This window comes from Lepidochelys kempii, chromosome 3, assembly GCF_965140285.1.
Source record: "Lepidochelys kempii isolate rLepKem1 chromosome 3, rLepKem1.hap1, whole genome shotgun sequence".
Lineage (NCBI taxonomy): Eukaryota > Metazoa > Chordata > Testudines > Cheloniidae > Lepidochelys > Lepidochelys kempii.
The window spans coordinates 95,413,909-95,438,464 of NC_136382.1; the positions used below are offsets into that span (position 1 = coordinate 95,413,909).

Consider the following 24,556-nt stretch of genomic DNA (forward strand, 5'->3'; position numbering starts at 1 on the left):
TTCTTTCTCTTTTACAGGTTCTGTAAATAAATATTTAGCACAGAAACAGTGACAGTCACAAGCAAAAGCCTGGTTTGTGAAATGCAGAGACTGAATCTTATCAGATAATGAACCAGTTAGACAGTATGAGACTCTAGCTATACAATGGCACAAATGGCAAGAGATGAACTGATAGAAGAGTTGTGTGAAACCTGCCTGTTTCAGGTCACAGTGTATGTTATGAAACTTGCAAGATTTATTAAAGTTTAAATAAGCAACCTCCCACAGGTCCAGGATACTCTTTTAATCTTAGTTGCCATCTGAAGGGAGCAAACTGACCCATTGCCAACTCTCATCTCTTCAGATAATGTTTTGCTGACCCACTTTCACCATCTTCATTTTTCAAAGGGTCAGCAAAATAAGCTGGATACTTTTGAATCCTCCCAGTATCTTCTTGGGAACAGATAGTCTGTCCACCCTCCTCCATTCTTTTTTAACAGGTCAGGAAAGATACCTCTGCTCCTAGTACTAATTTAATGCTTTGAGGTGCCTCAACCCCTTAGTGAAAGTGCATTACATTACATGGCCAGCAGAAACAAGAGAAGGACTAACAATCAAAAAAGAATCCTACTAAAGGTGGAAACATGGACAAATTGATAAGGAGGAGAACAAAAAAGAATAGCACAACCATGTAGGAACAAAATCAGAAAGGTTAAGGGATAAAATGAGTTACCCTAGCAATGAACATAAAAGTCAATAAAAAGAAGTTCTTTAAAAACATTGTAAACTAGAGAAAGATGAAGGAATATAGACCCTCTATTTAGTGGGGAAGAGAGGTAATAACTGATGACAACAAGAAAGCAGAGATGTTTAATGCCTATTTTGCTTCAGTCTTCACTAAAATGGTTAATTGTGATCAGATACTCAATGCAAGTAATATTAACAACAGTGGGGAAGGAATGCAAGCCAAAATAGGGAAAGAACAGGTTGGAGAATATTTAGACGTTAGTTGTATTCAAGTGGGCAGGGGCTGATGAAATTCATCCTAGGGTACTTAAGGAACTAGCTGAAGCAAACTCAGAACCATTAGTAATTATCTTTGAGAACACCTGGAGTATCAGTGAAGTTCCAGAAAACTGGAGAAGGGCAAACATAGTACCTTTCTTTAAAAAGGGGAACAAAGAGGATCCAGGGAATTAAAGATCAGTCAGCTTAACTTTGATACCTGAAAAGATACTGGAAAGAATTATTAAGCATCTGGAGGATAATAGGGTCATACGGAATAGCCAGCATGGATTTGTCAAGAACAAATCATGCCAAATCAACCTAATTTCCTTCTCTGTCAGGTTTATTGGCCTACTGGATAGAGAGGAAGCAGTAGATATGATATATCTTGATTATAGTAAGGCTTTTCACAGAGGCCCTCATGACATTCTCATAAGCAAATTAAGGAAACACATTCTAGATGGAATTACTGTAAGGCGGGTGCACAGCTTGTTGAGAGATGGTACTCAAATAATAGTTATCAATGGTTCTCCATCACACTGCAATGGCATATCTAGTGGGGTTCTTCACAGGTCAGTCTTGGGCCCTGTATTATTCAATCTTTTCATTTGTGACTTGGATAATGGAGTAGAGAGCATGCTTATGAAATTTGAAAATGACACCAAGCTGGAAGGGGCTACAAGCACTTTGGAAGACAGGATTAGAAATTAAAAAAAAACTTGACAAATCAGATAATTGGTCTCAAATCAACCAGAAGAAATCAATAAAGAAAAGCGCAAAGTACTTGACTTAGCAAGGAAAAATCAAATGTACAACTACAAAATAGAGAGTAACAGGCTAGGTGGTAGTACTGTTGAAAAGGATATGGGGGTGTGAATGGATCACAAATTGAACTGGAGTCAACAATGTGATGCAGCTGTGAAATAGGCTAACAACAGCCTGGCATGCATTAATTGAAGTGTCATATATAAGACATGGGAGCTAATTGTCCCACTCTGCTTGGCACTGGTCAGGCCTTAGATGGAGTACTGTGCCCAATTCTGGGTGCCAAACTTTAGGCAGGATGTGGACAAACTGGAGAGAGTCCAAAAATGATAAAAGATTTAGAAAACTTGATCTATGAGGAAAGGTTTAAAAACTGGGCATGTTTAGTCTTGAGAAAAGAAGACTAAGTGGGGATCTGATAACAGAGTACAAATATGTTGAGGACTGTTATTAGAGGATGGTGATCACTTGTTCTCCATGTCTACCGAAAATAGGCTATGAAGTAATACACCCATGAAAGGGTGCTATCAGCAGCACCCTGATCACTGACAATGCTGCAGCCTGAGGAAGGCTGCAGGCCCAGCTGAGGACAATTATACACTTTCTGGTGGGGGATTGTGAGCAGCGGGGTGACAATCATTGGGCTAATAAGGTAACAGGGGAGAATAAAAAGGGAGGAAACAGGAAGCAAGGGAAGTTCAGGAGATGGCTCTGGAGATGAGTCTTGGCTGGGGAGTGAGGGCTGCAGGAAAGCCTACCCTTGCTGTAAGCCTATATTGCATGGTATTACTACATAAGAGGGGAATAAACACACACACACCTTGGTGAAAAATAACCAGCCCAGTGTGTGTTTGTGATTGTGAAACCATCCAAACTGGCCAGGCAGTGCAGTTCACTAGGTAGTAACAAAGGTGCCCTGTGACAGGGCTTAACCTGCAGCAAGGGAGATTTAGGTTAGATATTAGGAAAAACTTTCTAACTATAATGGTAGCTAAATTCTGGAATAAGCTTCCAAGGGAAGTTGTGGAGTCCCCATTATTGGAGGCTTTTAAAAACAGGTGGGACAAACACCTGGTCTATGTTTATTTGGTTCTACCTCAGTGCAGGGAGATGGAATTTATGACTTCCTGAGGTCCCTGACAACCCTACACGTCTATGATTCTATGACTTTTTTGTTATGTGGTTTGTACAACTCCTAGACTAATGGGATCCTGATCCATGACTGCGGCTCCTTGTTACTATATAATTAAATAATAATTTGCAGACAAATAGTGGTGGTGGGAGGTAGACCACTGACAGAAGACAAAATATGTAGGAAAAGCAGGCCTACATTGCTCTCTGCCACCCTTCCCAGCCCTCCTAGGAAAGTGTGAGAAAGATCAGTCATTTGGCTTTCCTCTAAGGAGCGGGCCAAGAGTTCCAGTGCTTGAAGATGCTGGAGAGCACCGTGGCAGAAGACAGCCTAGCTTTCCCTACAGAAAATAACAGGCCTGGGTCTACTGAGGGAGCAAAGTTGTGCTGGGAATAGGAGTGCAGGTCTGAAACTTCCCAAAGTTTGCTGAAAGGCATGAATAACCTCAGTGACCTTTATTGGCAGACTGAAATCACACTTCACTTGTTCTCATTATAGTTTTCTAAAATGTGGCATACCTCCAATGTTTAGTGATTTATCAGTGCAACGATGAAGCTTTTTGTTTCTGTTTTAGTACCGTGCTCTTTGTAGGACAAGTCTAGTAGCTGTAAATGTGCATATAGGGAATTCAGTTATAATGAGACTTTGCTTATTGCAAAGTTGACCAAAAGTTGATAAAACCTCATTTCTGGTTATAGAATCAGAGAATAGTAGGGTTGGAAGAGACCTCGGGAGGTCATCTAGTCCAATCCTCTGCTCAAAGCAGGACCAATACCAACTAAATCATCCTAGCCAGAGCTTTGTCAAGCCGGACCTCAAAAACCTCTAAGGATGGAGATTCCACCCCCACCCCCAGGTAATCCATTCCAGTGCTTCACCACCCTCCTAGTGAAACAGTGTTTCCTAATATCCAACCCAGACCTCCCCCACTGCAATTTGAGACCATTGCTTCTTGTTCTGTCATCTGCCACCACTGAGAACAGCCGAGCTCCATCCTCTTTAGGAACCCCCCTTCAGGTAGTTGAATAGTTTTGACACTGTCTCCCACAGTATTCTTGCCAGCACGTTAAAGAAGTATGGGCTGGATGAATGGACTATAAGGTGGATAGAAAGTTGGCTAGATTGTCGGGCTCAACGGGTAGTGATCAATGGCTCCATGTCTAGTTGGCAGCTGGAATCAAGTGGAGTGCCCCAAGGGTCGGTCCTGGGGCCAGTTTTGTTCAATATCTTCATAAATGATCTGGAGGATGGTGTGGATTGCACCCTCAGCAAGTTTGCAGATGACACTAAACTGGGAGGAGAGGTAGATACACTGGAGGGTAGGGATAGGATACGGAGGGACCTAGACAAATTGGAGGATTGGGCCAAAAGAAATCTGATGAGGTTCAGCAAGGACAAGTGCAGAGTCCTGCACTTAGGATGGAAGAATCCCATGCGCCGCTACAGACTAGGGACCGAATGGCTCGGCAGCAGTTCTGCAGAAAAGGACCTAGGAGTTACAGTGGATGAGAAGCTGGATATGAGTCAACAGTGTGCCCTTGTTGCCAAGAAAGCCAATGGCATTTTGGGCTGTATACGTAGGGGCATTGCCAGCAGATCAAGGGACGTGATCGTTCCCCTCTATTCAACATCGGTGAGGCCTCATCTGGAGTACTGTGTCCAGTTTTGGGCCCCACACTACAAGGAGGATGTGGAAAAATTGGAAAGAGTCCAGTGGAGGGCAACAAAAATGATTAGGGTTCTGGAACACATGAGTTATGAGAAGAGGCTGAGGGAACTGGGGATGTTTAGTCTACGGAAGAGAAGAATGAGGGGGGATTTGATAGCTGCTTTCAACTATCTGAAAGGGGGTTCCAAAGAGGATGGCTCTAGACTGTTCTCTGTGGTAGCTGATGACAGAACAAGGAGGAATGGTCTCAAGTTGCAGTGGGGGAGGTTTAGGTTGGATATTAGGAAAAACTTCTTCACTAGGAGGGTGGTGAAACACTGGAATGCGTTACCTAGGGAGGTGGTGGAATCTCCTTCCTTAGATGTTTTTAAGGTCAGGCTTGACAAAGCCCTGGCTGGGATGATTTAATTGGGGATCGGTCCTGCTTTGAGCAGGGGGTTGGACTAGATGACCTCCTGAGGTCCCTTCCAACCCTGATATTCTATGATTCTATGATTCTAATACTGCTATCAAATCCCCTCTCACTCTTCTCTTCTGCAGACTAAATAACCCCAGTTCCCTCAGCCTCTCCTCATAAGTCATGTGCCCCAGAGTTATAGTTATAGTGAAACTATAATCTGTAAAATAAATTACTTCAGTGTATTCATGATCATATAGAGAAAGAGCCTCTTTCTCTCAAATAGTTACATTTACAAAAGAAAAGGTCAGGAGAAAGTTTGCTGAATGAGGGTTGGGAAAAAATCATTTTATTGGGATAGGTCTTTATTTCATCCTTTAAATATACAAATTGTCTGTCCCTCTTCTGTTTTTCAAATGTCAAACTCTGCAGTCGCTGTTTCAGCCATCTGATGCTCCAAGCATAGAAAAGAAATAATTCAATGCCAATGCTGTGAAACATAGTGTTGCCTATCTAATATTACTATCAAAAAGTCAAATACTAAATATATGAATATTTAATACTGAGTCTAATATAAATGTTACCGTCAATGAAACATAGAGCTAAGATTGAAAATTATTACTACATCTTTGTACCTCTATATTGTAGGAGTCACCCAACGGCAGTCCTATATACCATGCTACATCCTGCAACACCCCAAAGTACCAAATGGGTGGGCAAAAGATGGAGTTTCTGTCTTCCGAATCAGTGTCCTTACTGCTGAATGCTTTTGTCAAGACCCCTTATGTGATTTGAATGCAGCTTTTGTGGTCAATTCCAGCAATGACAATAAATTTAATTATATTAGCAAAATAAGCCAGCCAGCATCACACACTGCTAAACCCATTAAGTTCAGAAGCCTGCTTATAAGAACTCAGGCAATGTGCATCTCCATTACTAACAGCACCGTTATTGCATTATTCCAAAAGATGTCACACCAATGATTTGATTTCAAGAGATCAAACACTTGTGAATTCAAAGCCTGAATCGTTACTGACTAGGCCTTACATTCCAAGTTATCCAATAAACCAGAAAGCCATTCAGAAAATGCAGCTGAGATTAATGCCATCTCCAGGAAAAGCTTAACTTTTGGGATAGTGCTGGATCTGATATAGAAGTCACTCACGAATTAGAAGAAAGCTAGGAAATACTAGCTTAAATTATAAATAGATATAGGACATATTGTGACTAGATGAGCAGTCTGAGATCTATCCTATAGTTGCCATTGAAATACTATATTATAATTATGGCAAAATTATAGTCTGGTATGCAGGATAGCACCACTAATTCACACCAAGGCCTCTGTTATTTATTCTACACTGGTTCTCAGAATTAAACATCTACTGACATCAGAATACACAGCTGATATACTGAAACTAACGGAGTCTCAGTGACAATCAGAGAGAAGAATTTGGTCCATAAAATAATAAGTTTTTGTAATCTAGGTTTGGCACAGCAGTGTTACAAAGGGGTGAGAAATCTCCTCATGGCCAAGAGAAGTAGAGAGTAAACATAATCCTCTGCACTAAAATAGAAAAGAATTGCTTAGCATTTCCATATGAATACCTCTGTTTACTTGATTCTATTCTATCTAATCAACCATTCATCCATCTACCCCTCCCATAATAATAATTAATAATACTTGACTCTCATATACTACTTTTCATCTGTAGAGCTTAAAGTGGTACTGAGTCAGTTATAGGGAAAATGTATGATAGAGCTTACTTGTTTCTTTAGGCTTTGGTTTATCTAAACAAAAACAAAAACAAAAAACGTCTTTAGAATAACCTTTGTTTCTTGTAGAAGCAAAAATTTAATTCAATAAAAATGGGCTGTAATAGAAGAAACCTATAAAAATGTCTTTAGTCAACAAACAAGAGAAATTAACAGCTCAGGATTAGATTGAAAGTCATTACCATTTTATGATTGCTTGACAGCATATGTGAAATGAGTTGATGTACTCAGTCCAATTTGTAGCAGACATGTAACCACCCTGCACGCACAAAAAATATCAAAACAACCTGTACAATTTTCTACTAATTAGCCACCTTTGTAGCAGTGTCCAGTAATCCAGGGAGTATTGTGACTTGGGGTACTTCTACACATCAAGCTGAAGGAGTAATTTCCAGCTTGAGTAGATGTACGCACACTAGCTCTAATCTAGCTAACCTGCTAAAAATAGAAACGTAGCCCTGACAGATGAGCTATCTGCCCAAGAACATACCTAAGGTCCTGAGCAGGATTTTATTTGGGATGGCTAGGCTGTCCTGCCATGCTCGCTACACTTCTATTTTCAGTATGCTAGCTCGATCAAAACTAAAATGCATATACGTACTCAAGCTGGAAATTACCCCTCCAGCTCAAAGTGCAGACAGACCAAGAGCAAAGAGGAAGTAAGGTAAGTAGTAATTCACTGCTAGCCTCTACTGATAACTTAATATCCTGCCCCTCTCCCCTGCTCCTCACTTGCTCAGCTACTTTTGGACACTGAATAGGGGGATGGAGTTAAAGCTCTGCCTGTTCCCTGAAGCTCTCCAACTACCCTGCTCTTCCTGCTCTCCTTTAAACGTTTTGCAAAGGTTGCACCAATCTCTACATTTCTACTGACATGAAAACAGGTAAATATTATCAATAATATTTTTCCTACCACTATTTTGCCCAGTTCCATATACTAGTGATTTAACATCAAAGGCAAAACAGTTTTAATACCTGAACATTTTATTTTGAAACACCAGAATTCTTGTTAGGGTTGTTAAATTAGCAATGCTGCTAACTCGTGATTTTATTACGATTCCCAGTATTTTGTGTTGCTCTTAAAGCCCCAGCCCCTAGAATCACACGAGTAGGTGAGAATCTTAAAATTAAAACTGTATTTTTAGCCCTCGTGTTTGTGGAGAAAAGCTTGAATATATGACCTAAGCAAACCCTTAAGGCTCAAAAACCAAAGGCAAATAAATAGAACCTCAAATGATGATTTTTTTTAACAAAAAATCTCATGATTTTTAACCCATCTCATGATTTTGGGGCCTCAATTCCTGAATGTTTGGGGTTGGCAATACTGAACTAGCATTACAGTAGGATGGATATTTTTCCCTTCCTTTTCTTACTGAACACTGGAATCTGACAACTAATATCACAAGTGATGTCACAGCTCAGTTTTAGATGCATGTGCGGGATGGTGCAGCGAGTGAGCTGCTAGATCTACTACAGCATAGTCCACCATAGGAGGCCTGCAGCAGGCCTCAACCAGACTACTCAAGTGGCCTTTGGCTCATCTCTAGGGTGAGAGATAAAACGATGTCTCCTAGCATCCAATGCAAAGCCCTTTTACTGAAGTTTTTCAAAAAAAGACCAGAACTGTACTCAATGGGTTTTTACATGAGTGTAAGGCTACATCTACTGTTGGAGCAGGGGGTGTGATTCCCAGCTTGCACAGATGTACTCACAATAGTTCTCATCAAGCTAACACACTAAAAATAGTAGTGTAGCCAGGGTAGAGGGCAGAGGCAAGTGGCAACATAGGCTAGCCACCTCCAGTACAAACCGCCTAGACCTCATGCAGGTACATACTCAGGATGGCTAATCCATGCTGCTGCTTGTGTTCCCCAGGCTACCTTGGCTACACCACTAATTTTAGCATACTAGCTCAATGAGAGCTACTACAAGTATGTCTATGTGAGCTGGGAATCACACCCCCAGCTCCACTTGTAGACGTAGCCTAAGACGTGCCTCTTCTGTTCATCAGCCTTCCAGTTTTTCTTAGGATGCAATGCAATCTCCAGATCTTCGTCAAGACATAGCGCTACATCCTCAGTGGTGTAAGCTGGCACAGCTCTGTTGATTTCAATGGAGCTACGTTCATTGATCCCAACTGAGGATCTGGTCCGCAGATGTTTGACGCTCCACTTGCCCTACCACATGATTGTCTCTCTTATTTTTAAACGGGGACCCCATGTTGCTGAATGAAAGTCACCCTGCAGGACAGGAAATCTTCTATGGGACAGGTGAAATATTAAGACGCCAGAATGGTTCAGTCACTTGAAGCGTCTGAGTGTGTTTTGTATTACATAAGCGAGAGACTGAGCCAGAATCCTATCTGAAATTCTCTCTTCTCTGGCAAACTGAGCAGATCAATGGCAGAGACTGATAGAGTAATTAATTTAAAGGTTATTGCCATGAAGCTGTCTGGTTTTCCCCCTGAGCCATTGTCTTTCTAAAGCAGATAATGTCAAAATATTTCAAGTTTCTCTTTACCTTGCTCCATTGCCTTCACTGTTTTTTCTTCCTTCTTTACAGGTACTGCTGCAAAACAAAGATAAGGTTTAAGGAACACTTCCAGTCAGAAGTGCCGCCCCACACACAAAGCCTTTCTCAAGTAATTAAATGTCTACAGATTTCTTTGAAGGAAATGATTTCTAAGTCTTGTGACCACAAGAGAACCTCTCTTCCTCACAATCAACTGGTAACACATTTTTGACCTAACTTATAAAGAAAAGGAGTAAAGTGAAAGGGGATACTTCATTTCTTTCAAAAACGAATAATACAACATTTCCTTCTTTGTCTTGAAAGAAACCTCAGGCCAGGTTGTGATGAGCCTGGCGCGACTGCACAGAGAGCCACACCAGAGGCTCTGCTTTGCACAGTCATGCAAGGGCCTCCCCCAGTAGCAGTCCCTATACTCCATACTAATGATGAGTGCCCGTACAAAGCCCTAAGATACGCGGCTTGCTGAATCAGGGCCTAAGCACATGTTTCACTTTAAGTATGTGAATAGTCCTACGGACATCAGTGGGACTATATCACTGAAATACGTATTTAACTCCCTTGCAGAATGGTGTGATAGATAGAGATTATTTGGTCCCTGTGATTATTTAGCAAATCAGCTAACAGGTGGATGGCCAGGAAGTGGGGCCACACCCACACAAGAAGGTTACGATCCCTCCTGGCACATGCCCAAATAGAGGCCTTCATGTTTTCTGAAATTTAACATGACATATTTGGGAATAAGTGTATTTAATAGAATGTATAAGTTCTTGTTATTTAGGGATGAAAAATTTGTTTAGCGATAAAGTGCAGTGCCAGTTTAAATCTGGTCCAACATTTAACATCTGTAAAATGCAGTTCTTACAAATCCTTAGGTCAAATGAAATCTCCTGCAGTGTTTGAAACACAAAATCTGAGGCACTAAGAAACTAAAAGGGAAAATGTCTTAACTGAATTTCATTGAACAAGTTGAGAGAAATGCAAAAAGTAAACAAAGGATAAATTGCAAGAGGTAAACTGTGTTCAGAAAATTATTTTACTTTCAACAATCTAAGGCATTTTTGCTAACATAGGTAGGGTCCTACCAAATTCACAATCTATTTTGGTCAATTTCATGGTCATAGAATTTTAAAAATCATAAATTTGATGCTTTCAGCTATTTAAATCTGAAATTTCACGGTGTTGTAATTGTAGGGGTCCTGACCCAAAAAGGAGTTGTGGGGGAGTCACAAGGCTATTGTAGTGGGGGGTTGTGGTATGGCTACCATTACTTCTGCGCTGCTGTTGGTTGCGGCACTGCCTTCAGAGCTGGGCGCCCGACATGGTATGGTATTGCCACCCTTACTTCGGCCCTGCTGCTGGCAGGGTGCTGTCCGCAGAGCTGGGCGCCTGTCCAACAGCCACCACTCTCCGGCTGCCCTGCTCTGAAGTCAGCAAAGAAGTAAGGGTGGCAATGCCGTGATCCCCCTGCAACTCCCCTTTGGATCAGGATCCCCAATTTGAGAAACACTGGTCTCCCTCCTGAAATCTGGAGGTAAAAGCACACAAAAGACCATATTTCATGGTGGGAGGCCAGATTTCACGGTCCGTGGCACGTTTTTCATGGCAGTGAATTTGGTAGGGCCCTAAAGATAGGGAAATAAATTTATTTCTTTGTATTGATAGTGTTTTCGTTGTTAGCAGCATCCTTTTCATTTGGTGTTTTTCAACCTGGCACAAGAAAACATTCAGTATAAAACTTTGCAAAAAAAAACACATGCAAGGATTTTGTTTTTAAAATTAATGTAAATACTAATGACTACAGTCTGCCATATTTACTCACACTGAGTAGTCCCTGTTGAAATCAATGGGGCTATTTACAAGGGTCTTGATCCAGCAGCATGCTGAGGACTCTGACCCCGCTTCACCAAAACATGCCAGCAAATGCTCAACTTTAAGGCCTTGTATACACTACAGAGACTATCATTCATAACTACGGCATTGTAGCTATGCTGGCACAGGTGTAGTGTAGATTCATCCTACAGCATCAGAAAGGTTTTTTTTCCTGTTACTGTAAGAAAACCACTTCCCTTGAGCGATGGTCGCTAGGGCAACAGAAGCATTCTTCCATCATCCGAGCTGCATCTACACTGGAGGTTAGATCAGCAAAGCTACAGTGCAGGTTGTAGATTTTTCACATCTGTGAGCACAATAGCTATGTTGATTTAAATTCTAAGTGTAGGCCAGGCCTAAGAATGTGAGGAGTAACATTGACTTCTATGGAACTTAAGCACTTAGCAAACATGAAGCACATACTTATGCAGGGCCATCCCACAACATTTTGGCACCTGAGGCAGGGAGCTCAAATGACGCCCCCATGCTCCCTCGCTTGGGCTAAAACTTTGAAAAGTCTCAATTCTGCCTTCTTCCTGTTCTACTGCTCTGCTACCTACCCCAATAAAGGAGAACTAACAACTTAAAATGCCTTGTTCAAAAAATTTAAGTAACACTTAACTTTCAAATGCCTGAACAGCAAATGTAACTTTTCTTGTCTGCATAGTAAACCCTGGCATTTTCATCTGTTTGAATAAACAGAGTGGTGCTTTCCGTGCCTTCTTGGTTGCAAAGATTTGAACTGCTTCCTGAAGGTCCACAGTCTGGGCCAGCCCATGCTCTATTGAGATGGCTGCAATGCCGACCAGGCTCTCCTATGTCACTGTGGAGCGTACATGTGTTGTTATTAACTTCAGCTTGGAGAAGCTGCGTTCTCCACTGGCAACTGTTACAGGAAGTGTTAGAAGTATGCACAGAGCAACAAAAGCATTTGGAAAGAGGGTGGTCATCTTACTTGTGCACATATATTCCAGAACAGCCTTTGGAGTTGATCCTGCTGAAATGTATCTTAAAAGGGCTTTCAGTTCATATCACCTAAATCACTCGCATCAATATCGCACGTGTCAACATGTGTCAACACTGTCTCTAGTGCCCTGCATTGCTGGTGTAGGTCTTCTTCAGGTATAGTGAGGAGTTCTGGAATATCATACAGCATCTCAAATATACTGCTGTGTTCCTTGAGCTGCATGAAATGTTTTTCAACTGACTGCATTGCACAATCTAGCACCTGGTTAAAGAATTCAACTTTGAATTGTTGTTTGGGGTTTCTTATGGGATTATCCCATGCCCCGTAATCAAAATGTCATCTTCTTCGGTGACTCTTGTATTCTTAAATGGGTGGGAAAATAGCTTCAGTGTGAAGTTCCTCTGGCAACTTCTGTGCACTCTTCAGAATGTTTTGAAATCCTTCATCTGACCAGTAAGACCGTAGGTATGACTTTGCTTTGTCCAGTTGTTCCATTGCTCCAGATATATCAAGGTCAGCACCTTGGAGTCTCTTGCTTACAACATTTATTTCAAACAGTACGTCATGCCACAACACTAAGCCACACAGAAATTTGAAGTAATGTATGTTTCTGGTGATTCCATTTCCCTCTGCCACTGTTCTCCCACGAACAGTTCCTGTCAAAGCATTATCCTCCATAATGGCAACTATGGCATCATCTATCTTCCCAGTTTGGTGTTTGATAGGCTTTATCACCTCCACTTGACTTTCCCATCGTGTGGCACTCAGTGGTTTCAGTGTCAGAGAGGATGTTCCCAGATGTTGCTTCCAAATTTGCTTCCAAATTTGCCATCAGTGAGTTGATGCAGAGAAAAATACATAGATGCTTTGAATTACACTAAAAAATTCAGCAGCCTCACTAGAAGCTGATGCTGCATCACTGACCACCAAGTTCAATGAATGAGAACTGCATGGCACAAAAAAAGCTCAAGGATTTAACTCTCGGATCCGTGTCTGTATTCCTCTGCTCTTTCCTCTCATGTTGGCACCATTATCGTAACCCTGACCTCTCATGTCAGCTATCACAATTCCCGTATCTTCCAGCTTTTTAAGAAGCACATTTGTCATACCAGCTCCTGTAGTATCATCAATGTCAATAAATTCTAGAAAATGCTCTCTGACAGTCACCATTACAGGGACATTTCACTAGGTTCTGTTGTTGTTACAAAATGCACCATTAAAGTCATTTGTTCCATATGGCTGATGTCAGGTGTGCAGTCCAGAATAACAGAGTAATATCTTTCTGACTTCAGCTCTGCCACAATCTTCTGTTTGACTTTTGTTGCCAGTAACTGTATGATCTCATTTTGAATTGTTTTTCCAAGATAGTGGTGTGTGTACGTTTCTTGGGTGGTGACTTTTCTTAGACGCTCCTGGAGTACAGCATCAAACTCAGCCATCAGCTCCACAATTTGAAGGAAGTTTCCATTGTTTGGCACATACAGCTGATCTGAAGTGCCACACAGTGCTAGGTTTTGGGTAGCAAGCATTCTCACAATGGCAATGAGCCTTTTCAGAACATTTTGCCAGTAAAGAGACTCTGTTGCAATCTTCTCTCGAGGCTGATCATCTATGGTGGCCTTTAACCTTAGTCTCATCTCAAGCTCTTTCCACCTATAGAATGCTGTCTGGTAATTTGCTGCCTTCTCATGGCATGCCAGATTTCTAGCCAGATTTTTCCAGTCCTTTTGTTCCTGTAGAACCCAATGTGGCTGGAACATTAGACTGGAAGAGTTTGCAACAAAAACAGTATGCAGCATTCTGGGTTTTTGAGTACATAAGCCATGGCCTCTCCGCTTTGTCACCATTGGGGATTTCACGCCAGTAACGTGTTGGATGGAAACTTCTATTTTCATGGTCTTTGGGGAACATGAAGTTTTTCACTTGCTAGGCCTATGCAGTACAAAGAAGTCCCTCAGGCTACTGCTCAAGTGGGTCCACAGTCTAGGGTCATCTAGACTTAAGGAACTAAACTCAGCAGCAGCTGTTTCTTGCGCCTCCACCACACTCTTCTCTGATCTACACTTTTCTTCAGGTTACATACATTTGAGATGGGGATATGGATGGTGCAGTAGCTGCCAGGTCACCTGCACTCTGACTAACTGGAAGATCAGGCATCTCCTCACCACTCACATCCTCACTAGGGCCAGAAGGCTCACCGTGAACATTTGTGTCTATGTGTCTCAGGACAGCTCCTTCCTGCTTAGATAGAAAAGCTTCCTTTGCTTGCTTTCATTTTCTGAATGCTGCCCCAGAGGAGCGTTTTCTTCTTTCACTCATGACTGCTGTTCTGTGCCAGCTATAGTGGCTCTCAACACTCAATTAAAGGGGACAAATAAGCAGGCTGGTAGCAGGGCCTGAGTGAGGGAAGATATCAGCATCTTAAGGGCCTAACTGGCTCCTACTACTTCAGTTGACTGCCTGTTCTCCTCAAGTGGGTTCAGGGAAGCAGCAGGAAACAGGAAGCTCCCTGAGAAGCTGGTGTTAATCAGTCCAGGCTCCTGGGGGTGCTAGAGAGGTACATAAAAGGATCCTCCTCCTCTCTCTCCCTGCAGCTCCTGCTGCTTTCTGTTATTCCCTCTCACCTTTTCTCCTGCCTGTCTCTTGTGCCTTCCTTCCTCCAGCACAGCACTCCACCATCTCTGTGCATCTAGAGCAGAGAGAATGCATATGCACCAGCAGCAGACACAATTTTCTACACTCTGGGTCCTATGGCGCCCCGCACAGTCTGGCACCTGAGGCGGCTGCCTCAGTTTGCCTCATGGTAAGGCCAGCCCTGTGCTTATGTGCTTTACTCGTTTAGCAGGATTGTAAGGTACCACTCGCTGTGAACAAGAGCAGTGGAATCTGGTACTAAATGAATTTCAAAATGAACATATAGTCACAAAACTACTATGATAAGGACCAAATGAATTTTTAAGCATGCTTGTTTTCTCCAAACTACATTTACCTTTCTTAGCTGAAACCGCAACAACTTCCTCTTTGGCTTGTCCAGTTTCTGAAAATTCAGAACAATAATGGAATGAAAAACAGTCTGCAGAAATATTTCAAAGATACCAGACAGCAACCCAAAACAGCATTTGCTATGAGCAAGACTAAAATAGCAAAGGACAGTAAAACTAGCTGTAGAATATACTGCAATATAAAGTGCTTCTGTTAATGAAAACAATCTTTCTGATAATCTTTCATTTATCGAATCAGGGGAAATACATGGCAAAGAGAAGAAAATGATGAGAAAGCATACAAATGAAAAAAAATATAGATGAAGTCATTCTAACCTATATAATCTGCACATGAAGGCCTGAGAACCAAGAAGTTGATAGTAAAATACATCTACTGAAAATAAATGGACTTGACTAACTCAATTCACTCAGCAGGCATATAACAGGCTAGACACAAGTTTAAGTTTCCTCAAAAACATTATAAATCTATGCAGAAGAAACTTTTGACCTTTTGATACCTTGTCAGATAAATCCTAAAGGAACTGAATAGCAAGTGCCAGAACTTTTCAAGTGTTAAGAAAAAGATGAGCCTGACTTGCAAAACTCGGATCCAGATTTCCAGGCTCCCAACATTTGAGGGCGTTTGGATTGAAGGTTTTGGCTAAGTCCATTAAAATAATAGAGGTCAATCATGAAATTTGATCCAGATGCCAAACCTTACTTCCCCACTTCCCCACATTCTGTCCCCACCCTGCAAAAAAGATTTGGTGGTATCTAGACTCAAGGGGTTTGGTTTGGACCTGTCTTGGGTTAGGAGACTAGCTTTTCTCCATCACTGAACAACAAAGCTTAAAAGCAAAAACAGTAATAAACTTCCCTACTCTGTCATAATTTTCACTTTAAGATTCTTTGCCCACTGGGAAATCTCTTCAAAATTACCAAGTATCACTCAGAGCTAATTAATTTTCAAAGCCGCTGCATTGTCATTTCTATACTAAATGGGTATAAAGCACATTTTTTATTCCAGAACATAGACAAAGTTCATGCTGAAATTAAATGTGTTCCACTGAATGTAAGAAATCCATGTAAACATTCCACTAAAGGTATGGAGATATTTTGATATATGAAACACCAACATGGCTGCACTCCTCAGGGACAGTGCAGATCACTAAGCCCACGTCAAAGCATGTGACATCTGGGAACAAAGTATTCTCAGTCACCTCCTGCCTCCTAAATCCCCCGCCATCTCGCCCCAAATAAAAATCAAAACAAAATCAATTTTTAAAAAGTAAACTAAAAATGTAAAATGTCAAAACACCCCTGTAATCCAAGCAGAGTTTTGACCACAAAAAGGGAGGGTGACAGAGACGTCATGAAACCTACTACAGATATTGCCATTTCTATAGATTTTATTTGGAAGATGCCCAGATACTACAATGATGGGCAGCTGTATAAAACTCTAAGATAGGTAAATGACTTGACAGACACTGACATTACTGATGCTCAGAGCGTAGTGTTGCATAAAATTCCCTAGGTTTGCTACATTCATTTTGGTTTGATTATAACAGAATTTTTATAAAAACGTGTTATATTCAGATCAAGATCAGACATGTCTAGAATAATAGAAATGTAGGGCTGGAAGGGACACCCTGGTCTGTGGCAGGACCAAGTAAATCTAGACCATCCCTGACAGGTGTTTGTCCAACGTGTTCTTGAAAACCTCCAATGACAGGAATCCCACCTCTCTTGGAAGCAAAGCTGAACTGCCTTAATAGTTAGAAAGCTTTTCTTAACATCTAACCTAAATCTCCCTTGCTACATATTAAACCCATTTCTTCCTGTCCTACCTTCACTAGATATGGAGAACAACTGATCACCATCCTCTTTATAACAGTATTTGAAGACCATTATCATTCCCCCCCACCAGTCTTATGATCTCAAAACAAAATGTGCCCAGTTCCTCATAGGTGAAGTTTTTTATAATATGTGTTGCTCTCCTCTGGACTCTCCAATTTGTCCATATCTTTCCTAAAGTATGGTGCCCAGAACTGAATGCAGTACTCCAGCTGAGGCCTCACCAGTGCTGAGTAGAGTGAGACAATTACCTCCCGTGTCTTACATAGGACGCTCCTGTTAATATACCTCAAAATTATATTAGCCTTTTTTGCAACCAAATCATATTGTTGGCTTATATTCAATTTGTGATCCATTCTAACCCCAGACTGTTTTCAGCAGTACTACCACCAATATTCCCTATTTTTAGTTGCACATTTGGTTTTTCTCCCTCCTAAGTGCAGTACTTTGCACCTGTCTTTATTGTATTCCAACTTGTTGATTTCAGACCAATTCTCTAATTTGTCAAGGGCATTTTGAATTCTAATTCTGTCCTCTCCTCACAGTTTGGTCTCAACTGCAAATTTGATGAGCAAACTCTCCACCCCATTATCAAAGTCATTAATGAAAATATTGACTAGTACTTGTCCCAGGTCTGACCTCAGTGTGACCCCTCTGGATACACCCTCCCAGTCTGAGAGCAAACAATCAGTAACTTCTCTTTGAGTTGTGCATCTACCTCACAGTAATTTCATCTAGCCCACATTTCCCTCATTTGCTTATGAGAATTTCATGTTGGGCCTGTGCCAAAAGCCTTGCTAAAATCAAGATCTATCATCCCTTCAGCCTCCCTGCTATCCTCTAGGCCAGTAACCCTGTCAAAGAAGGAAATTATGTTGGTTTGGCATGAGTTGTGCATGACAAATCCATGTTGGCTATTCCTTATAACCTATTATCCTATTATTACAAACCATTATTTATTAATTTGTTCCAGTATTCTACTAGGTATCCTACCAGGTATCAAAGTTAGATAGACCAGTCTCCCTCTGATAACTCACCAGAAAGATACTAAAATAGTAAAGACTAAATATGCCCAGGTTTTTGAACCTTTCTTCATAGGTCAAGTTTTCTAATCCTTTTATCATTTGTGTTGTTCCCATCTTAGAAAAGAGACAACTAAGGGGGAATATGATAGAAGTCTATAACATCATGAATGGTATGAAAAAAGTGAATAAGGATGTGTTGTTTACCCCTTCACATAACACAAGAACTATGAGTCACCCAACGAAGTTAACAGGCAGCAGGTTTACGATAACTATAAGGGAGAAGTTCTTCACACAACACACAGTCAACCTGTGGATCTCATTGCTGGGTGATGTTGTGAAGGCCAAAAGTGTAACTGGTTCAACAAAGAATTAAATAAGTTCATGGAGGACATGAACTCACCAAAATGGTCGGGGACACAACCCCAGTTCTGGAAGTCACAAAACCTCTGACTTTCAGAAGCTGGGACTGGACAACAGGGAATGGATCACTCGATAATTCCCCTGTTCTAGTCATTCCCTCTCAAGCATTTGGCTCCAGCCACATGCTGGACAGGATAGTGAGCTAGACTGACATTGGTCTGACCCAGTATAGCTGTTCTTAATCTCCTGAACTGGAGAGAGTCCAGAGGAACTCTTTTCAATTACTGAAGAAGAGAGTTAAAACAAAAAGTCCCCTCGTAATCACATCATGATTGTTCCCCTCACTGAACATGCTTCAGAATTTTCAGGCTTCGGCAGCAGTTACTGAGTTTGGTAGCCAAACTGCATCCTGATAGATGCTAAGCCTGAACTGTTTTCACAATGGGAAAATGCTAAGTAAGCGGATGAAGAGCAGCAAGGGGCAAATAAATAGGTATGAAAGGCAAGGGCCATATTTAGTCCTAGTTTAAGGTGTATCTACTTCAGCCTAAAGGAATTTAGCCCACAATACAAAGATTTGGGGCATACGATACAAAAGAATTCCACCTTTGAGTCTTGCTGAGCAGTGAAGGAAACAGTAGCAATATTTTAATCATTACAGTCTTTTCATTATGAAACAAACCACGTGGGGGTTTCAGAATTAGGATTAAATTCATACTAAGTGTTAATAAGTGAAACTCCACTGAAATTTATAGATTTATCCCAGGGTGGATTTTGGCTAATTTAATCTAATATAGATTGCTAACTGACCACAACAAAGAAAATGTAAAAGAGGACTTTTCTACCTTCTCTACGTGTCTTGTAAGAAACCAGAAGGTCCGTTTGTGTCCTATCAACTGGGTGGCTTCTTGCTCTGCGTAGATAGATAACAGAGCAAAACAAACCAGACTAATGTGTAACTTACTACCCAGATGAAAGGTTTCAGAGTAGCAGACGTGTTAATCTGTATTCACAAAAAGAAAAGGAATTTTTTGGCACTTTAGAGACTAACCAATTTATTTGAGCATAAGCTTTCGTGAGCTACAGCTCACTTCATCGGATGCATTCAGTGGAAAATACAGTGGGGAAATTTGTATACACAGAGAACATGAAACAATGGGTGTTACCATACACACTGTAACCAGATTTCAGAGTAGCAGCCGTGTTAGTCTATATTCGCAAAAAGAAAAGGAGTACTAGTGGCACCTTAGAGACTAACCAATTTATTTGAGCATAAGCTTTCGTGAGCTACAGCTGCATCCGATGAAGTGAGCTGTAGCTCACGAAAGCTTATGCTCAAATAAATTGGTTAGTCTGTAAGGTGCCACTAGTACTCCTTTTCTTTTTACTGTAACCAGAGTGATCACTTAAGGTGAGTATTACCAGCAGGAGAGTGGCGGGGGGTGAGGGGGAACCTTTTGTAGTGATAATCAAGGTGGGCCATTTCCAGCAGTTGACAAGAATGTCTGAGGAACAGTGCGGGGTGGGGGAGGTGGGAAATAAACATGGGGAAATAGTTTTACTTTGTGTAATGACACATCCACTCCCAGTCTTTATTCAAGCCTAAGTTAATTGTATCCAGTTTGCAATTTAATTCCAATACAGCTGTCTCTTGTTGGAGTCTGTTTCTGAAGTTTTTTTTGTTGAAGAATTGCAACTTTTAGGTCTGTAATCGAGTGACCAAAGAGCTTGAAGTGTTCTCTGACTGGTTTTTTAATGTTATAATTCTTGATGTCTGATTTGTGTCCATTTATTCTTTTACGTAGAGACTGTCCAGTCTGACCAATGTACATGGCAGAGGGGCATTGCTGGCACATGATGGCATATATCACATTGGTAGATGTGCAGGTGAATGAGCCTCTGATAGTGTGGCTGATGTGATTAGGCCCTATGATGGTGTCCCCTGAATAGATATGTGGGCACAGTTGGCAACGGGCTTTGTTGCAAGGATAGGTTCCTGGGTTAGTGGTTCTGTTGTGTGGTGTGTGGTTGCTGGTGAGTATTTGCTTCATGTTGGGGGGCTGTCTGTAAGCAAGGACTGGCCTGTCTCCCAAGATCTGTGAGAGTGATGGGTCGTCCTTCAGGATTGGTTGTAGATCTTTGATGATGCGTTGGAGAGGTTTTAGTTGGGGGCTGAAGGTGATGGCTAGTGGCGTTCTGTTATTTTCTTTGTTGGGCCTGTCCTGTAGTAGGTGACTTCTGGGTACTCTTCTGGCTCTGTCAATCTGTTTCTTCACTTCAGCAGGTGGGTATTGTAATTGTAAGAATGCTTGATAGAGATCTTGAAGGTGTTTGTCTCTGTCTGAGGGGTTGGAGCAAATGCAGATGAAGACCTCCCTAGTAAAACTGAATCGGGAAAATAGAAATTTACTAACAGAATTAGCCAACAAGCAATTCCAAGGCCATAAGAAGCAGATAAGTAAGAATGAGACAATTGTTTTAAGAAATAATGGAATATGTCATTGAAAGCAATGAAAATACAGCTGGACTGAATAAGAAGGAAGATAGTAATGGCTAAAAAAATAGTTAAGGAGGTATGAATTATAGTTTTAAGAGGATATGTAAAAAATTATCAGTTAAGAGGATTTCAGATTAGTGTATATGAAAATATGCTTAGAATAGAATGTTTATAGATGAGGTAGTTTTCATAACCTGCACTTGTGTAATGTTATGAAACAAGGTATAAAGGATGTGTTTAATAAAGAGGGGTGGAGCAAGGTAGGATTTACACCAGCTCGGACCAGCATGGATCTGCTGATGACAAAAACAGCGTACCTGCACCCAGAACTCGGTAACTGATGATTATACTATCCTCATATCTGCTTTATTTAAGATTTATGCTTGATCAAGATGGTAATATATTGTCCTAAATGTTCTTACTAAAGCTTTAAATTGGTTAAGTTTAGTAACTGGTATGGACTGTGCTTTTTCACCCAACAGTATAGATGCACATCTCAAGCTAGATGTTAATTTTTCAGACCTACTGAAAAGTGCAATGGCTGGGATCAAACTAACGTATGAGTCTCACTAAATTATTTGATTGATCGATTTCTCTTTTCATAGCAGAAATGACACAAATATTGGTGACGGACACAATACAAAAAAAACAGGCAATAATATTTTCAGCACTGAGCCATGAATCTGCTGTAGAAAGTGTCTTCCACTACAATTCATAGATGCATAGATTTTTAAAGCCAGAAATGACCACTGTGGTCATCTAGTTTCAGTGACACTCGTACATTAGCACTCCTCTTCAAATTCAGTGTTAAAAGCAGTTTTCGTGAACAGACAAGCTGTTATTGTCTAATTTTGCAGCACAGAGTTCACAGGAGGATTTTGTACCCAGACTTGGAACACAGTTTAGAACAAGAAAGTACTGCACCAAGAGCTCTGCTATTTCAAAAGCTGTGTTCTTTCTGGATGCCAGCTGATCAGCTTTCCATATAATCCAAATTAAGAAACCAGTAAGAAAAGGAAAGACATAAGCAGGGGGCTGAACTTGATAACCTCTCAAAGTCCCTTCCAGTCTTAGGATTCTAAGATTCTATATGATATGATTCTATGAGCTGTTCTTACAGCACTTCACAAAGAGTCCAAGAGAACATTTTCTGAAAGTCGTCAGAAGAAAACCTCGTGTCCAATCCCACAAGGTGCAGATGCTGCACTCTTTCAACTCCCATTGATGCTGATGGGTGCTGAAGATGTTCAGAACCTGGCAGGTCTGGCCCAAAGATGTTGGCATGATTCACATAAAAATGACCTCCCAAAGATGACATACAGTATCACAGGAGCAATAATCATGTATAAAAAAGCATTTGCTCAACAGCTCCAAGCAAGGAGGAAAACAGCTTTTTTGATTGCCCATAGTTACAAAATGACCTTTATTTCTCACTTCAGCTTTCTAGAATTTGCCAAAATGCAAAGGCTTTATTTAACATACTTGTTTTCATTAGTTTCTCTAGTTTGGCTGTTGGAGGCATAAAGAGAATGTCTAAATTAGTCTAGTTTCTGTTTTGTTTAACTGCAAAATTATAGTAGCGTTAAGAATTTACCCTTTGAACCAAAAACGTTAAATATGCCCGATACAGAGAATTCTGTCAGCTTTGATTTTCTTTACATTACTGACAAAGAGTCTGATTCTGCAACATGTCCTCACAGTGGAGAGCACTGAAGTGAGTATCCCTATTCAGTTGAGTTCAGTGAGACTATCTATGCAAGTATTTACCACTTACTGTGAATAAGGGTTTCAGCTGGGGCTCTAACTGAGGGAATGTTCTCTAGTGGCTAAAGCAAGGGACTGGGAATCAGGTGTTCTGGGGTCCAGTCCCCTCTCTGTCACTGATTTGCTATGTGACCTCAGCAGCACGAGTATGTGACACCCTCTCCCATACTTGCATAAATGAGCAGTTATTCTCACAAATAGTCCCGTTCATTTCAGTGGGACTATCCCTGTAAAGCATGATACTATTCAAAATGAATAAGTGTAGCAGAATCTGATCCACAGGGCATTAGTTTTCCCATCTGCTAAACAGGATTACTAGTACCTACTTAGTTCTCAGGAGTGTTGTGCTCTTTAATTGATTGCCAATTGTAAAGTGCATAAAGGTGATAAAAACATGCAAAGTGGCATTCTTATAAATAGACTCTAGAGAGAAACAGAAGTTCAAAACACTATTTAATTTTGGATTCAGATCCTTCAAAGTGGACCTTTAAATCTGTGCTTTATTTTTAATCTGTACAGATGTGATTTTTTTTCATGCTTATGGAAATACTGTAGCATACTTACATAGTGCTTAAAGTTTCTATGGCCCCTCATACTTCCCTGTCAGCTGTGTTTTGCTAAGAGGAGCAAACCCACAGAGAAAGCTCCAATGGATCTAAGCCTTTTTTACCCACCTATCAACAGTATTTATGCAGAGATAACAATAATAATAATTGGAAGACAAAGCTGCTAAATAGGACGCCCCCTTTCTCGCTCTGTACACAACCTTGTCCCACTCTGTAAAGAAAACAACCATATAGTCAATAGGTCATGCAAAAAGTGGGCAGGAAAATTAGAGAAGTGTTTCCCTTCTCACAATATCTTGTTTCAGAGTAACAGCCGTGTTAGTCTGTATTCGCAAAAAGAAAAGGAGTACTTGTGGCACCTTAGAGACTAACCAATTTATTAGAGCATAAGCTTTCGTGAGCTACAGCTCACTGCATCTGAGGAAGTGAGCTGTAGCTCACGAAAGCTTATGCTCTAATAAATTGGTTAGTCTCTAAGGTGCCACAAGTACTCCTTTTCTTTTTACAATATCTTGTGTCTATGTAAGGAGTTGGGTGGAGCCACTTCCTGCACTCCTTAAGATCCTTGACCCAGATTCACAAAGGAACTTAGACATTGGGCTTTAGGTGCTTAAGTCCCTTTGTGGATCTAGCCCTTTATGGATTTAGGCTGGGTAGGCAATAGCTCCTGAATCTGAAAGACTTAGGAATCCGCCACCTGGAACTCTATGGAGTCTTCAGGGAAAAGACAACTGGCTCTTGGAGCAGCTTGTTAGGTGGAGAAAGTCGAGACATTGCTATTCTTTAAAAAAAAATCCATATGGCTCTAATGAAGTCAAATCTTTATATATTTCTAATGACAGTGATGCAGTACTTTTGTATTAATAACAATATAAATACACATTCTTCCATTTTTATTTTAAAAACACATGCAGTCACTTACCTTTTACCTTATGACTTTCCGCAGATGCTGTAAAATAAATGAATATATTCTAAGAAACAGACTTTACAATATGTACAAACAACATTTGTCCCTTGTTAAGACATTCTCGTTGTACCTGGTTAAAATCTACAGAAAGCAAGGCTAGCCAGTAAGGTATATATGGAGCTTGAAAAATTCCACTTATTTCAGCAAGCATGTACACTGTGCATGGAAAACTCGCTTTAGAATGTGCATATAGCATACACACAGGAAAGGGAAGAAACAATTCAGACAATTCACAGACATCTCAATAAGTCTGGCACCTCAGTAAGTCTGGCATTCTAATACTGACACACACAATGAAGTCTAGATACAAAAGTAGTATTGAAAATATCACATATTTCAATCTATTTCAATCATAAATATTTCAATCATAAATATCTAATTTATGTGCCAGTGTTTGATATTTAATTATTGGATAGTATTTCTTTCTAAAGCATCATTGATCAAAATATCATAA

At 40.7% G+C, this 24,556-nt stretch overlaps 1 protein-coding gene across 1 annotated transcript in view; it reads right to left on the bottom strand.

Annotated features, from left to right (window-relative positions):
* Positions 1 to 24,556, bottom strand: part of TRDN (triadin) — a 260,739-nt gene that overhangs the window by 87,834 nt on the left and 148,349 nt on the right. The window contains exons 19-22 of the mRNA XM_078852185.1: positions 24,058 to 24,084; positions 15,078 to 15,125; positions 9,241 to 9,288; positions 6,712 to 6,735 (exon numbers count right to left, since the gene is read on the bottom strand). Coding sequence (XP_078708311.1) covers positions 6,712 to 6,735; positions 9,241 to 9,288; positions 15,078 to 15,125; positions 24,058 to 24,084 — 147 coding nt within the window. The remainder of the gene's footprint in view (positions 1 to 6,711; positions 6,736 to 9,240; positions 9,289 to 15,077; positions 15,126 to 24,057; positions 24,085 to 24,556) is intronic.